At 39.5% G+C, this 15,338-nt stretch overlaps 1 protein-coding gene across 1 annotated transcript in view; it reads left to right on the forward strand.

The window, feature by feature from the left end:
* CELSR1 (cadherin EGF LAG seven-pass G-type receptor 1) overlaps window positions 1-15,338 on the forward strand; it is a 258,104-nt gene that overhangs the window by 145,377 nt on the left and 97,389 nt on the right. Inside the window, exons 4-5 of the mRNA XM_074942418.1 lie at window positions 2,322-2,437; window positions 9,513-9,601. Coding sequence (XP_074798519.1) covers window positions 2,322-2,437; window positions 9,513-9,601 — 205 coding nt within the window. The remainder of the gene's footprint in view (window positions 1-2,321; window positions 2,438-9,512; window positions 9,602-15,338) is intronic.

Consider the following 15,338-nt stretch of genomic DNA (forward strand, 5'->3'; position numbering starts at 1 on the left):
TCACCATATGTTCTTACAGAAGGGAAAAGGAAAGCGAACAAGTAGTCAGATGCTTATTTACCACATACCCTATTTCTGCATGCTAAATCTCACTGTTATTTTGGGACATTTATCAGATGTACCCCACCTCCTCTCCATCTCTCCTCTACCAACAGTTCTGAGTCATTCAGTCTCACTTAAAGAGAATTGTCAACTGATTTTTTTAAAAAAGATCTATTTAAAACAATTCCAGTCCCTGGTAAAGCACCCGGCAGGTAGTATGTCCTGAACGTAAAACAAAACAAAGAAGCAAAACCTTCCCTTTAAAAAAAATGACAGGTGTTTTTCTGCTCCCTAGCTGATGTGTATATACAGCTCTTTGCAGCAAAGAGAGCTAAAGCAAGAACACCAAATTGCCAGTGCATGAGACAGGAAGTTCAATTGACCATCAACAGAACAGTGAAACCAAATATATACAAAGTATTGTTAAATGCACAAGGTAAACAAACGGAAAAAATAGAAAAAAAATATATTTTACCCAGGTGCAGTTATAGTACTCTTATTAGTAGTTCCTAGTAACATTTTCAGACAGAAATATCTAGGAAAGCAAGTGATTTCTTTTTTCTTTCCTCTTTTCTTTAGATATATTCTGTTTAGAGCTGGTCAAAATTGTTTTGATGGAACAGTTTTATCTCGAAAAGTACAGTTCAAAATTGTCAAAATTTCATCGGAATATGGCAGTTTTGATGTATTTTCTACAGGACTTTTATCATCTCATTTTGATAATATTGAAACATTTCATTTTAATTTTGTCATTTTGACTTATTTCATTTCTAATTCTGTATTATAGTACAATGTTAATTTTAATGCTGCATTCATATATAAAATATAATATTTAATAGGTGAATATAATGTAAATGTTTAAACAAAATTAAATACAACTATAAAATCAAAATGACACATTTTACCTTAACAAAATGACACATTTCAGTTGCCCCTAATCCAAATTTTTTAAAATTTTGTTTCATGAGAAACTTCAGAATTTCAGCTTTTAGTTCTGATTTGGAACAGTTTTGCCCCCTGAAATGTCAGATTTTCCCACAGAATGGAAATTCTGGTTTCTAGCCAGCTCTGATCTGGCATCTGTCTCTTTAGGGAGAACATATGGTAAGTATAACCTATATGTCTTGTTAAGAATTAAACTATGTTCTGGAAAATGAAGATGCCAGGACACAGTGCTCTGAAATACCTGCCTCTTCCTAATTCTCTAGAGTCAGGATTCAGAAAATTGTGGTCATTTTGTTCCACAAGAGCCCCACTAATTGGTACCACGTTGCATGCACTGTGGTAGAGGCCATTTCGTCTTTCCATGGAACAGAGCTTTGAATTCAAATTTGTCTTTCATAGACTTATCAGACAAGTGGGTTATTTTAGATCACGTCAAGCTTTTAGGTCACAAAGCTTTCTAGAGGCTGATGATACAGAATCAATGCAGACTACTACTGTTTAGAATTGTAAAAACTTCTGATGACTTCTGGTTTTCTTCACACATTAACATTAGTTATAGATAAATTTGAACAATTTCATAATGAGCCCTACCCAAATTTTAAAGTAGCTGCAGAGGCCAAAGCTAGGCTTTTCTAAAGCTAGGGCTATCAGTTATTTCCTAGCACAAAAGCGGAAACCCCTCCTGCTTCTGGAGCATACAATTCTTGAGATTAGAGAACATGACATTAAAAATGAAGAAAACCCCAACTAATTTAATGGAATCATCAAGATGCGAGAATTTGCCTTAATCTCAATTGACTTGACTGGTGCAGGATCAAGCCCTGATTAACCATGTGACATTATTAAGTCTTGTCTTTCCCCTCCTCAACTCTTTTTCATTTATGTATGATCCTCGCTGCATCACTTTTAATTTAGGCTGTAAGCATTCCATACTTTTGGACACTCAACAAGGAATAATAATTGAGTCCATTCTGACCACTGGAAGGTCCTCCCTCAGAATTCAGTGTATTTGTGATTTTATTCATTTTCAGTACCTTCTTTTTCATCAGAGCTATTCAAAGAATAAGCCAGATCCTCTGTAGGTTCTGTCTTGCCGACTGCTGTAGAGTTCAAAATAAAATGTATTGCTAATTATCTTAATTTTATTATTTGCTGACGAAAGGGGTAATGAGAATTAATTTTAAGATAGGTACATTATGCAGTTACAGTGCTGCATTCTGTCCTGAGATCATGGTGACTGGTAGATTTTATGTGGTCTGTTTTCAGAGTGGCTGGATTGTATGTTCTTCACTTTGTAGATCATTAAATATGAAATTTGTGTCTGCGTGTTACAGGTTTGCAACCAGAGAAAGGAATGCTCTACTCCTCTACAATGGACGTTTTAATGAGAAGCATGACTTTATTGCTCTTGAGATCATTGAAGAACAGATCCAACTAACATTCTCTGCAGGTAAAGTGTTCCTTGCCCATTTAGTTTGATACTTTTATATGTAAATACTAGCAATAACTTTATGGTGAAGAGAACATCTCACTGCATTTTGAAATGAACCTCATTAAAGATTTTATGTGGTTTCTTAGATTGATTCATAGATCCCAAATTAAAGATTTTAATTGAATTTAAAACTTTACCGACTTATTGCTCTTTTGTACAAATGATTAACATTGCACTATTGTATTGTATAATAGTTCATTTACCCAGACCTTTTTCTTTTCTTTTCTTGTATTCTTTATTTTTTTATTTTTGTGGTTTGGCTTCAGCAGCTCTTCCATCATCAACTGTTACAACACAGGGCATTTATCAAACCATTTTAACTACTGAACAGCACACCGAGGTCATGATCCAAATCCCACTGAAGTCCATTGAAAAACTCCTCTTGGTTTCAATGGGAATAGAATTGGGCCCTAGAGGAACAGAGGGCTTTAGATATCAGATCAATCTCTCACTCCTTGGACGTAAGGCCGGAAAAGAGAGTGCACAATCTTTGTATTTGTTGGGCAGTATCAATAATTCAGCATTTCTAAGTAGAGGGGAAGATTAAAGAGATTGAAAAGAGAACTGCCAGTGTTACTACACATCAAGTACCTGCTTGGTTCTTGTAAAGTGAAGACTGATATTTTGGAAGAGGTGCTTTTTGGTAGGCAACTGTTCACTGTAAACTCCCATGGCATTCAAACATTTAAAGATGAGTCATTGTTCTTTCATATTCATAGGTGCTCATCTGCTATAGTTAATATTACTACTCGTAATCCTTTTAATTAGATGGAGCATTAAGCTGCAGATCCTGCATGGTCAGTAAGTCTCATGACATAATGTGTGACGAGATTAGTAAAATGTTTCAGCTTGTGGCAATCTTCATATTATAACGGTGGCACCCATTGTGTAGATAAGGGCTCGTCAGCATACCAGTTATAAAGCCCATACGACATTTATAACTCTGCAGTAAAAGATTATCTCTAGGCTGAAAGTTGGCCCCCTCACCAATGTGTGTGGGGGTTTTTTGGTTTGTTTTTTAATTAGTGTTATCATTATTTTATGTGATTAAAGATTGTTATTGATCTTATAATGCACCACCAAGGAAATGTACTGTATACATGTTATCCAAAAATTATTCCTCGGAGAAAGGAAAAAATTAAATGTGAGATAGAAGAAAAAAAATTATCACTCTATATTCTGTTGTCAATAAACATTATTGTCAGTAAAGTTCCCTGAAGCATATATATATATTGCACCTCCAAATGGCAACAGGTAGTAAGCTGCTGAGGAACTAAAAGAACCAAACTAACAAGTCATTACCACAATAAAAACGGGATGTGAAATTGTCAATATGTAGCTTAGGGCTTCAACAAAAGCCCACTAAGGACATTGGGAGTCTTTACATTGGCTTCAGTGGGTTTTGTCTCAAGTTCTAATGAAAATCTCACATATCTGTACCAGTCCATGAATACCTGTAGATTTAACACGTTTGGCTGAAAGGAATTACTTCTTGGTTTGCTAAATGCGACAGGACAGATAACCAGTGACTGACAAAATGGCTAGATGATGATTTTTCTCTGGATAGCATCAGTTATTTGACAGTGCCTTAAACACTTTCTTTATTGAGAGGAAGAAAAGAGTGGTATTGAAAGTAGGAACAACCACAATACAAGAGAAAGTTATTTGTCTTGTTTAACTTATTTTGGCCTGAAGCTATATAGTATGGGGCCAGCTATATAGTATGGATCAGACCAGTGGTCAATCTAGCCCAGTATCTTGACTTCCAACAGTGGCCAGTGTCAGATGCTTCACACGGAATGAACAGAAGAGAGTAATTATTGAGTGATCCATCCCCTGTTGTCCAGTCCCAGCTTCGGGCAGTCAGAAATTTAGGGACACCCAGAATAGGGGGTTCTGTTCCTGACCATCTTGGCTAATAGCTACTGATGGCCCTATCCTTCATCAACATATCTAATTCTTTTTGAGCCCATTTATACTTTTGGCCTTCACAACATCGCCTGGCAATGAGTTCCACAGGATGACTATGCATTGTGTGAAGTAGTTCCTAGTGTTTGTTTTAAAGCTGCTGCCTATTAATTTCATTGGGTGACACCCCCCCTCCCCCCCCGTGCTTAGTTTGCAATGAAAGAGGTGCCTGGGCTCAAGAAATTTTTTTTACTTTCATAACAGATGTGGCAAGCCCAGAGGTGCCAGGGCAACGAACTGCCAAGCCTAGAGGTGTCAGGGCTCAGCCCTAGCACAAATTAAGCACTGGTGATCCTTGGTTTCTGTGTTGTGTGAAGGGGAAAATAACACTTTCTTATTCACTTTCTTCACACCATTCATGATTTCCGTCATATTTCTCCTTAGTCACCTCTTTTCTAAACTGAAGAGTCCCAATCTTTTAATTCTTCTTACATGGAAGCTGTTTCATAACCCTGATAATTTTTGTTGTCCTTCTCTGTACCTTTTCCAATTCTAATACAATGTATCTTTTGTGAGATGGGGCACCCAGAATTGCAGACGGTATTCAAGGTGTGAGTGTACCATGGATTTATATAGTGGCATTATATTGTCTGTCTTACTAGCTATCCTTTTTCCAGTGGTTCCTAACATTCTGTTAGCTTTTTAAACTGCCACTACACATTGAACAGATGTTTTCAGAGAACTATCCATGATGACTCCAAGATCTCTTTCGTGACTAGTAACAGCTAAGCTAGACCCCAACATGTTGTATATATAGTTGGGATTATGTTTTCCAATGTGCATTACTTTGCACGTATCAACCTTGAATTTCATCTGCAATTTTGTTGCCCAGTCACCCAGTTTTTTGAGATCCTTTTGTAACTCTTCGCACTCAGCTTTGGACTTAACTATCTTGAATAATTTTGTATTGTCTGCAAATTTTGGCACCTCACTGTTCACCCTTTTTTCCAGATCATTTATGAATATGTTGAACAACACAGGTTTTAGTACAGATCCTTGGGGGATCTTCTATTTTCCTCTCTCTATTGTGAAAAATGACAATTTATTCCTACCCTTTTTCCTATTTTTTAACCAGTTACTGATCCGTGAGAGGACCTTCTCTCTTAACTCATGACAGCTTACTGTCCTTAAAAGCCTTTGGCGTGGGATCTATTAAAGGCTTTTTTGAAAGTCCAAGTACACTATATCCATTGGATCACCCTTGTCCGCATGCTTCTTGACCCCCTCAAAGAATTTTAATAGATTGGTGAGGCATGATTTCCCTTTACAAAAGCCAGGTTGCTTTTTTCCTAACATATCAAGTTCAACTACGTGTCTGATAATTCTGTTCTTTGCTACAGTTTCAGTCAGTTTTCTTGGTACTGAAGTTAGGCTTGCTAGTCTGTAATTGCCATGATTGCCTCTGGAACTTTTTTAAAAAATCAGGGTTATGTTATCTGTCCTCCAGTCATCTGGAACAGAGGCTGACTTACGCAATAGGTTACATACCACTGTTTAGTAGTTCTGCAATTTCATATTTGAGTTCCTTCAGAATTCTTGTGTGAATACCGTCTGGTCCTGGTGACTCATTATTGTTTAATTTATCAGTTTGTTCCAAAACCTCTCCTATTGCCACCTCAGCCTCCTCAGATTTGTACCTAAAAAGAATGGCTCAGGTGTGGCAATCTTCCTCACATCTTCTGCAGTGAAGACTGATGCAAAGAATTCACTCAGCTTCTCTGCGACAGCCTTATCTTCCTTGAGTGCTCCTTTAGCATATTTGTGTGTATATTTATATATATATGTGCACATATAATAACATATGCATTTTTAAAATGAAATAATCCTCTTATTTTAATTTTTTCTACTTTAAAAGGGATGTTATTGGGTCCCATCTGGCTGCAATTTAGGTTTTAAATTACAGTTTTACAAGATGTAAGACCAAGAGAATTAGAAGCCTAACTTCCCCTGGAGTGTGGGTGCTCACAAATGCACCACTGTAAATCCATTTACATTTACTCCATTGATTTACACCAATGTACTTGTGAGCAGACATTGGCACTTTGTGTTTAATTCCTTTAGTTTTATTTCTGCATTATTATCTACAGAGCTCAAAAGCATGTTTTTAGATAGACTTTTTAATGGATAAGTGTTATGAAATAATGTGTTCCTGTTTTGAGAGTTTTGTTTTATTCTGTATTGCCTGTCCTTTGCTTGCCTAAACAAGAACCAGGTTTCAGAGTAACAGCCATGTTAGTCTGTGTTCGCAAAAAGAAAAGGAGTACTAGTGGCACCTTAGAGACTAACCAATTTATTTGAGCATAAGCTTTCATGAGCTACAGCTCACTTCATCGGATGCATACTGTGGAAAGTATAGAAGATCTTTTTATACACACAAACCATGAAAAAATGGGTGTTTACCACTACAAAAGGTTTTCTCTCCCCCCACCCCACTCTCCTGCTGGTAATAGCTATCTAAAGTGATCACTCTCCTTACAATGGGTATGATAATCAAGGTGGGCCATTTCCAGCACAAATCCAGGGTTTAACAAGAGCGTCTGGGGGGGGGGGGTAGGAAAAAACAAGGGGAAATAGGTTACCTTGCATAATGACTTAGCCACTCCCAGTCTCTATTCAAGCCTAAGTTAATTGTGTCCAATTTGCAAATGAATTCCAATTCAACCGTCTCTCGCTGGAGTCTGGTTTTGAAGTTTTTTTGTTGTAATATCGCAACTTTCATGTCTGTAATCGCGTGACCAGAGAGATTGAAGTGTTCTCCGACAAGTTTATGAATGTTATAATTCTTGACATCTGATTTGTGTCCATTTATTCTTTTATGTAGAGACTGTCCAGTTTGACCAATGTACATGGCAGAGGGGCATTGCTGGCACATGATGGCATATATCACATTGGTGGATGTGCAGGTGAACGAGCCTCTGATAGTGTGGCTGATGTTATTAGGCCCTGTGATGGTGTCCCCTGAATAGATATGTGGGCACAGTTGGCAACGGGCTTTGTTGCAAGGATAGGTTCCTGGGTTAGTGGTTCTGTTGTGTGGTATGTGGTTGCTGGTGAGTATTTGCTTCAGGTTGGGGGCTGTCTGTAGGCAAGGACTGGCCTGTCTCCCAAGATTTATGAGAGTGTTGGGTCATCCTTCAGGATAGGTTGTAGCTCCTTAATAATGCGTTGGAGGGGTTTTATTTGGGGGCTGAAGGTGACGGCTAGTGGGGTTCTGTTATTTTCTTTGTTAGGCCTGTCCTGTAGTAGGTGACTTCTGGGAACTTTCAAGCATTCTTACAACTAGTCTACAGCCAAGCTCTGCTATACAACCGCATTTGCTCCAACCCCTCAGACAGAGACAAACACCTACAAGATCTCTATCAAGCATTCTTACAACTACAGTACCCACCTGTGGAAGTGAAGAAACAGATTGATAGAGCCAGAAGAGTTCCCAGAAGTCACCTACTTATAAAAAGTTCTTCCATACTTTCCACAGTATGCATCCGATGAAGTGAGCTGTAGCTCACGAAAGCTTGTGCTCAAATAAATTGGTTAGTCTCTTAAGTACTCCTTTTCTTTAAACAAGAACCAGGTTGTTAGGAAGACAGCCTGAAGATGAATGAGAATAGGCTAAATTCAGCTGGTGTATATTCGAGGAATCCATTTAAATCAGTGAAGTTTCATTTGGATTTGCACCAGTGCAAATGAGAGCAGAATTTGGCCCAATATATTTAGAGATGCTGTTCTCTTTGGAAGGAGAATGGTTTGTTTTGTATCTATGGGTAAAAATTAACATGAAGGTGCAAGTTTTGGACATGTTGGCAGTCACTTTTGCCTATGGAGTAACATGTCCTACCTTTTTTTTTTTTTTTTTTTTTTAGCAGAGATCAAGACAAAATAATTAGGGATCAATGTGTCTTTCTTCACAAAAGCTTGCTTATGAACTTCTAGCGTAATTTTTCATTATGCTTATCAATGATTGAGACCCCTTTCAAGGTAAATGTAGACCAGATACTAAACTGTAGTCTGTACTGTTTGAATAATCAAGGTGTATTTAAGGGATAGTCATAGACACAGAAGAGAATAGTGAAAGGTTACTTATGAATGTAGAGGAGAATGCATGCTTTATGTTCAATATGTGAAACTATCAGCTTTGTTAGCTTGTGGGAGGGGAGTTGTTTTTTCTGTGACTTATTATATAGGTAGTTTGTCTAATGTTCTTTCTTCTCTTCTTCCTCTGTAACAGGAACTTTTGTCCAAGTGTTTAAAAAAGGGATTGGATGGGGGAGGAGGGGATCCAAAGCACTTTGCCAGGCCCTTATGTACTTTTGCTGCAAATATTTGTTTTGTCATTACTTCACAGCAGCAATGAATAATCACCATGCTAGTAGTTCTGGTTTGCATACCTGACTTAACACCCTCTACTCTTACAAATATAATATACAAAGCAACCCTGATTTTAAACAATGATTGGATGCAAACTGTATTGGTTAACCACAAGGTTAGAAATTAAAAATTCTTCTGAGAAAAGTATTTCGTTTCTGTAACACTCCTTCCAGTAAAGCTGTCAGATTCCAGCTTCTCAGCCTTGATTAGAAGGAGATTTCATTGATATGCTTTTAGCCAGCAAGATACTCTTCAAACCAGAAATCAGACTTTTGTTAATGACAGAAAAAGCAGCAAAACTTATGTCAATGTGTTCTCATTTGACAACTTTTTCAATAGTTCTGTTTGTCCTGAACATCTCCTTTTACGTTCTGCAGAAGCAAAAAGAAACATGTTTCACTGACATTGGTGTTACAGAAGTCACTTTTACGTGTGTGCCCCCAAAATAGACTGAAGTAAAACTGATAGTACCCAGCAACTCACAGACTCACACTCAAAATTCTTGCAAGTTAAATTAACATCAGTATATACAGTACTGTATTAGGCCTGGATCTCATGGGTGGCTGGTAAACTATTGTCTTTCGGGCAGGACTGTCTTTCTGTTCATGTTTTGTACAATGCTGAGCAGGTCAGTAAATCAAAGTAACAGTGATGGTGACTATTTTTTTTTTCTCTCCTCATGTTCCAACTAACATTTCAGGGGAGACCACTACAACAGTTGCACCATTTGTTCCAGGAGGGGTCAGTGATGGACAATGGCACTCTGTTCAGGTGCAGTACTACAACAAGGTAAGGTAGAACACTTCAGGGGCACTATGAGTAAAGTAGTAAAGACAATGGGCCAGTTAGTGTGTCCTCAGCACAGTTTCATTAATTTCAATGGAGTAACACCAATTTAGACCACCTGAGGATCTGGCCCAGCATATGTAGTTGCCCTGGGATTTCTGTTTTTCTTTTTATTTTTAAATAACCCTGGCACTAGTCCTGCTCACCTGACTGAAGCAAAACTCCCCTGGGTTCTTCTAGAATCTAGTCACAGTAGGGGGCGCAGGCTTGGGTCCTTTGAGGAAGAATAAAATTGAAAATGTTCAGTTATTTTGGGCTTTTTTAGTTTTCAGTTCTTCTAAACCCCCTAATGGTTGCTGAGGGGATGCATTGAATCACCACATTCCCCAACCACTCTGTCCATGCCCTTTGCATGGTCAAGAACACTCAGTTTTGGGGTTGCTCAGACTCAAGGTGGAGGGAAGACTGTGACTGTTTTGTGCTGCCACAGCTTCCTCACTGGTAGACTTTCCTTTTGCGGGCCCTCTGACAGTATCTGCTATTGCCTTTTGATATTTTTTACCGGATTCTGATATTAATATTTATTACAATAGCTAAGTACTGAAAAAGCAGGCAGCACTGCAAGCCATGTATTTCTATTTTGGGGCATTCTCCCATGAAAATTCATGTGAAAGAAACAACATACTGTATACAGAGAATTGGAAAGTTAAGCTATGATATGGTATTTTTTGAGTAATCAGGGCTGACCTACTAAAAAATTTTCATTTGCCATGTACAAAGATATAAGAGATTAGATTTAATGGAAAAAAGGCTATTCTATACACTCAACAAACTAATTAAGGGGTGCAAGGATGCTCATGTGCTCTGTAGGTAGCTTATGGGAAATGTAAGTTGCTGTTTGATTATGTCAGGGGTCTAGGTACACAAGCCATTTCTGTAAAGAACAAAAGAAGGCTTTGAGATTAAATGTTGGGTCATAGTTTAGACACCAGTTTCAGAGCTCCTGTATCTGTAATGGAATTAAATAAATTGTATGGTTATTCAAAACTGGTGCTTTTTAGTCTGACATGATAGCATTATGAAGGATTAAATAAAGAAATAGATGCATACTGTTGGCTGTGTTAGAAAGGAAAGAGGATACTAATGTAAGAAGATAAATAGAAGATGAAGGATTATTATAATCAACAAGTTCTTTTTCCCAGTGCTGCATCCTTTCACCACAATTTGTGTGCGACTTTGAATGAGAGTTTTTGAATTAGGATTTTCATCAGATTCATAGGTAGCGTCTTCTTGCCTAAGGATATTTTATGGAGAAAATAAAGTCATATCCAGTTGTGCATTTATTCCTGGATTATGTGCCTTTATATTCACTGTACAACAGAGAAACAGAAGTGTAACTTGTATGTATGTGACCCTGGATACAATGAAAGTCTTTCCTGTAATCTGTAAAACACTGTTTTCGCATGTTCTTGGCTCTCCCCCCCTCCCCCAAGTAAGTAGCTTTAATATAAAGGGAATTATTTACTGAAATGATCAAGAAACCCTTAACATATTTCCTGGTGAGCCATTTCTCTTCATGGGCCAGCAAGCATGGGGAAAGGAACATACATCAGCGGAAGGTTGGATTGCACAGTATGGCTACTAGTTTAAAATTCTAAAGTGCTGCCAAAAAGATAAGGAGTTGAAACAGCTCCAGCGTATTCTCTAAAAGGAAAAGTGATCCTATGCAGTGGTTAAAAATAAACCTTTGCCTCATTTTCAGAGTTTGTTTCTGTTTATTAAAGGGATAGTATAAGTTATTCTGCTAGCATAGTCAAGGGTATTTTACTGTTTAAAGCATTTGCTTATTTATCTGCCTCTGACTGTGGTACCCCTCCCTCTGAGCTGGGGTAGATGAATCCCCACTGTGAGAGTGGTTCTCAGTGTGAGGGGACTCTTAGGGCCTGTGTGCTGCCCTCTTCCTCCCAACTGCAGATCAAGGCTCACTGGCGAGGGAGGGCAGAGGGGCCTCTGTCAGTTCTGCCATGCCAGGAGGAGAGCGCAGGGAGCTCAACACTTGGGATCAGGGTCAGAAACTGGCCTGCTGGGCTTCCCTGAAATATTCTCCCTGCTTTGCCATTTTCTTTGGAGGAGATTCTTCGGGGGTCACAGATGCTCGGTTCTGAGCCTTCCAGTGGGTATATGGGCCTTTCTCCTTCTATCTCCCAGACTGCTCCAGCTCTTTGAGGAGAAGGGGACATACAGGTGTTCCTTCCATGTTTCTCTGATGCTGTTCCCTAGAGGGTAGTTATTCCCCCTCCCTCCTATTCTATTGTTAAAAATGCACTAGCTTAGTTTTTGGGATGGGCAAGGAGCCAAAGTTGGGCCTTTCCCCACTTCCCTGGTCATCTCAGGGCTGTTGACATTAAAAGAAGCTGCAATCTCTTCAGGCTGGCCCTGCCCCCTGTGAATGATACAGGAGTCGACCTGAGGAGGGCTTTTGTCTGCAAGCAAGAAATGAAATGAGAGGGCCAGCGGGGGGCAGGGTGCTAAGCTAGCACAGTGAATCTAAAAATATGTTTTCATAAAGAGAGGTCAACATTGGCCCCCGCATTTATAGAAAGGGATGGCCTGGAAAAAAGGAGTGAAACTTTAAGAGTAAAATCAAGCACTGAAGAATGCAATAAATGCCATGGTTCTTTTAACAAGTTCTGAATACAATAAGGACTTAGGTGAACAATATAGCTCAACAGTCTAATGTAATAAAGTGGTGCAGTGAGGAAGGATTGTTGAGGTTTTTATGGGCAAGGGTAAAAGGAATCAAAAATTATTTCACTCTTAATTTCACCTTTCAGCTAATAATCCCTTCTCATCTTCTGTAAACAACCCAGTGAGGTAGTTAACAGTAGACATCTTCTCTGTCTCATACTATTGATTTAAAGGTATGATATTACTTTTAATCACCCTAATGCTGTATTTTTGTTGTAGGGACTCTGAATAATCACTCCCTTTCTTTCCACTGATTCCAGGCATGGAAACTCACTGCCACAGTTATTGTTCATGATTTATAAGCCTATTGGAGATACTAGACATCAAAACATAGGGTCTGATTCACCACCCTGTTACTCCTGTTTTATGCCAGCGTAGCTTCGTTCACTTCAGGGGCTTTGAACTTACATAAAATGCAGTGATGAACCATGCATTCAATGTGGTAACCACTCTTCTGAGAAGTATGCATACGTCTGCTTTTTAATATAAAAGACGGATGCCCTCTTACTGTGGTAAATCAAGCTTTGGTATCTTCAGCAGTTTATTTGGGAAATCTCTAGCACTGGGGTTGGGGAGGGGAAATCGCACTCAGGTCTCAAAGTTAGTCACATGTGTAGTACTTAACAAATAATGTAAACTATAGTTCAGGCTCCTAAAGTGCCCCTCTAGGAGAATGCATACCTTGCACCATCTCTCAAGGATGCTGCAGCATGCTCCTCAGCAGCCAGTCCTGCTGGCTGGGTAGGACTGGCTGCTGGCAAGATAGAGCCATGGCCTTGTCTTCTCCTGGCCCCCCCCTTGAGGCACCCTGGTGTAACGGAGGGGATGGTTAGGTCTTTGCTTCTAGTGATATTTATTTGTAAGGCAATTCCTTGGCAGGCTTATATTTTAACAAGGTTTGAAGATAAAAAGTCCCTGTGAGGAGTTTACTAAGGCTGATAATTTAGGGATTTGTGTTATGCCAAGATAAATGGGATGTTATGTCTAAACTTGATATAACTCAGACATGTTTGAATAACGGAATGCCTAAAACGTATGGCTTCATTTAAATTACCCACACAAGCAGGTTTGGAGGGGGAGATAACTCCATATTTTTCACAGGACAGTGTTCATTTTTCAGCCTTGCACCATTTCCAGAAATCCCGCCTTTTCTCCAGCCACACAGCACAAGCTCTCATCCAGCATCTCATCAGCTACCATCTTGACCACTGTAGCCTTCTGCTCTTTGGCTTCTCAAACACACACACATCACCTCCCAGCTCAAGGCCAAAACACAGCTACAGTACTTAGATAATCTTCTTTGCCCGTCATTTGGACCATGTCACCCCCCTCGATGAATCCGTTGACAGGCTCCCCCTTCACTGTATCAGACTCCAGTGTCTTGTCCTCTTCTTTAACACCCTTCACAACTTTGCTCCTGCCTATTTATTTGCTCTTGGATCTTGCTGAGTTGCCCCTTCCCTGTCTGCTCTGTCAACAATAGCGGCTCTATATTGTCTGCTTCTCCCACGCACCTCTTTGCACTTTCTTCAGTGCTGGTCCTTGCACATGGAGCTCCTTCCCCGAGCTAGTGTGTGTAGCTTCTACCCTGTCCTCTTCCAAACCCCTCCTCTTCTGAATTCTACCAGGATGTTTATGGGAAACTTGCAACTGATAATAAATGAATAGGTGGCCATTGGGAACTCGTGCTGTCTATTTTATTAATGGATCTATATTTTATAATTTAAAAAATGTAAATGGCTCAATATATATCTGCCCCACCCTACCCTGCTCTTGTTAAGCTTCATTCCCCTCCCAACCCCATTTGTCGTCGCCCCCCCCCCCAATCTACTTCACTCTGATCCATCCATTTGTCTGTCTCCTGGACCATCACTTCTGTGCCTTGTAATGCACTACCTATTTGCATGTTTTAAGCTCCCTGAATTCCTCACAAGGCCCAAGCGTTTCCACTCTTAACTCCCTCTTAAAACTCGCTAATGCTGTGCTGCCTATAGTGTATCTTACTGATCTGTACGGAAAAGCCCTTTTGTTATTTATTCTCTGTCCTCAGACAGGTAGACAGTCTGTCTGTAGGCTGCAAGCTTCTTGGGACAGGGACTGTCTCCTTTTACACACCTGGAAAATGCCTAACACACTGTAGGTGCTACCACAAACAAACAACTCGAAACGTTGGAGATGTGCACCTAGCAGGTCTGTGTGACTATGTATTCTTATCATTGTTACGATTAATCTTCCTTCCGTTGGTTTGTTACCCCCCCTTCCCCCCCCACACCCCTTTCAAAATATCTCGTTTTCAAAGAGGTTGTAAGCTCTTCAGGACAGGGTCTCCGTCTTTCTGTGTTTATACAGCACCTAGCACAAACAGGCCTTGATTCTAATTGGGTCCAATGCAGCTATTGCTGCTGCAAGGGTTGTGATATCTATGTAAAACTCCCATTGACTTCAGTGGGACTTCCATGTGTAGAGGGATGTCAGGAGAGGCCCCAGCGAGTAGGGAAAGCAGCATTTAACCAGATTGTAGACTATCTTGGAAGATACATTTTAACTGTCTGTCAGTTTATATTTTATTCAAATGAATGAACCGATCTTATCTTTGAATCATTAGCTTTGAACAAAGTACAGGCAGTTTGTGAAATTCGTAAGGCAGTCAGTGACACTCTGAGTGTCCCTGAAATTTGGATTCCATGAATGGCTGACTTGGGAGTGTGTAGGCTCTCCTACAGGGTTCCTAATTGTTTGATAGTTGGATGTTTAAAATACAAGCCTGCAAGTCTCAGCTATTCCAAAACAGGCCAGTGGTGTGGATAGCTCCTGAGCTGTGAGTTTAGATTTATTTCTGCAGCTGAATCAAGGTGATGTTGGGTATGAATGAGGTAAGCTTGGAAATGACACCCCAGGAGTTTGTTTAAAATTAATTCAGAAAGGGTTTGCTTGTTAAAGTTACTGGTAACATTGTTAACAGAGTGTTAGTCAGAAAGTGACCCCCTCATCA

The sequence above is a fragment of the Natator depressus genome, chromosome 1 (genome assembly GCF_965152275.1).
Source record: "Natator depressus isolate rNatDep1 chromosome 1, rNatDep2.hap1, whole genome shotgun sequence".
In the NCBI taxonomy this organism is placed as follows: Eukaryota; Metazoa; Chordata; order Testudines; family Cheloniidae; genus Natator; species Natator depressus.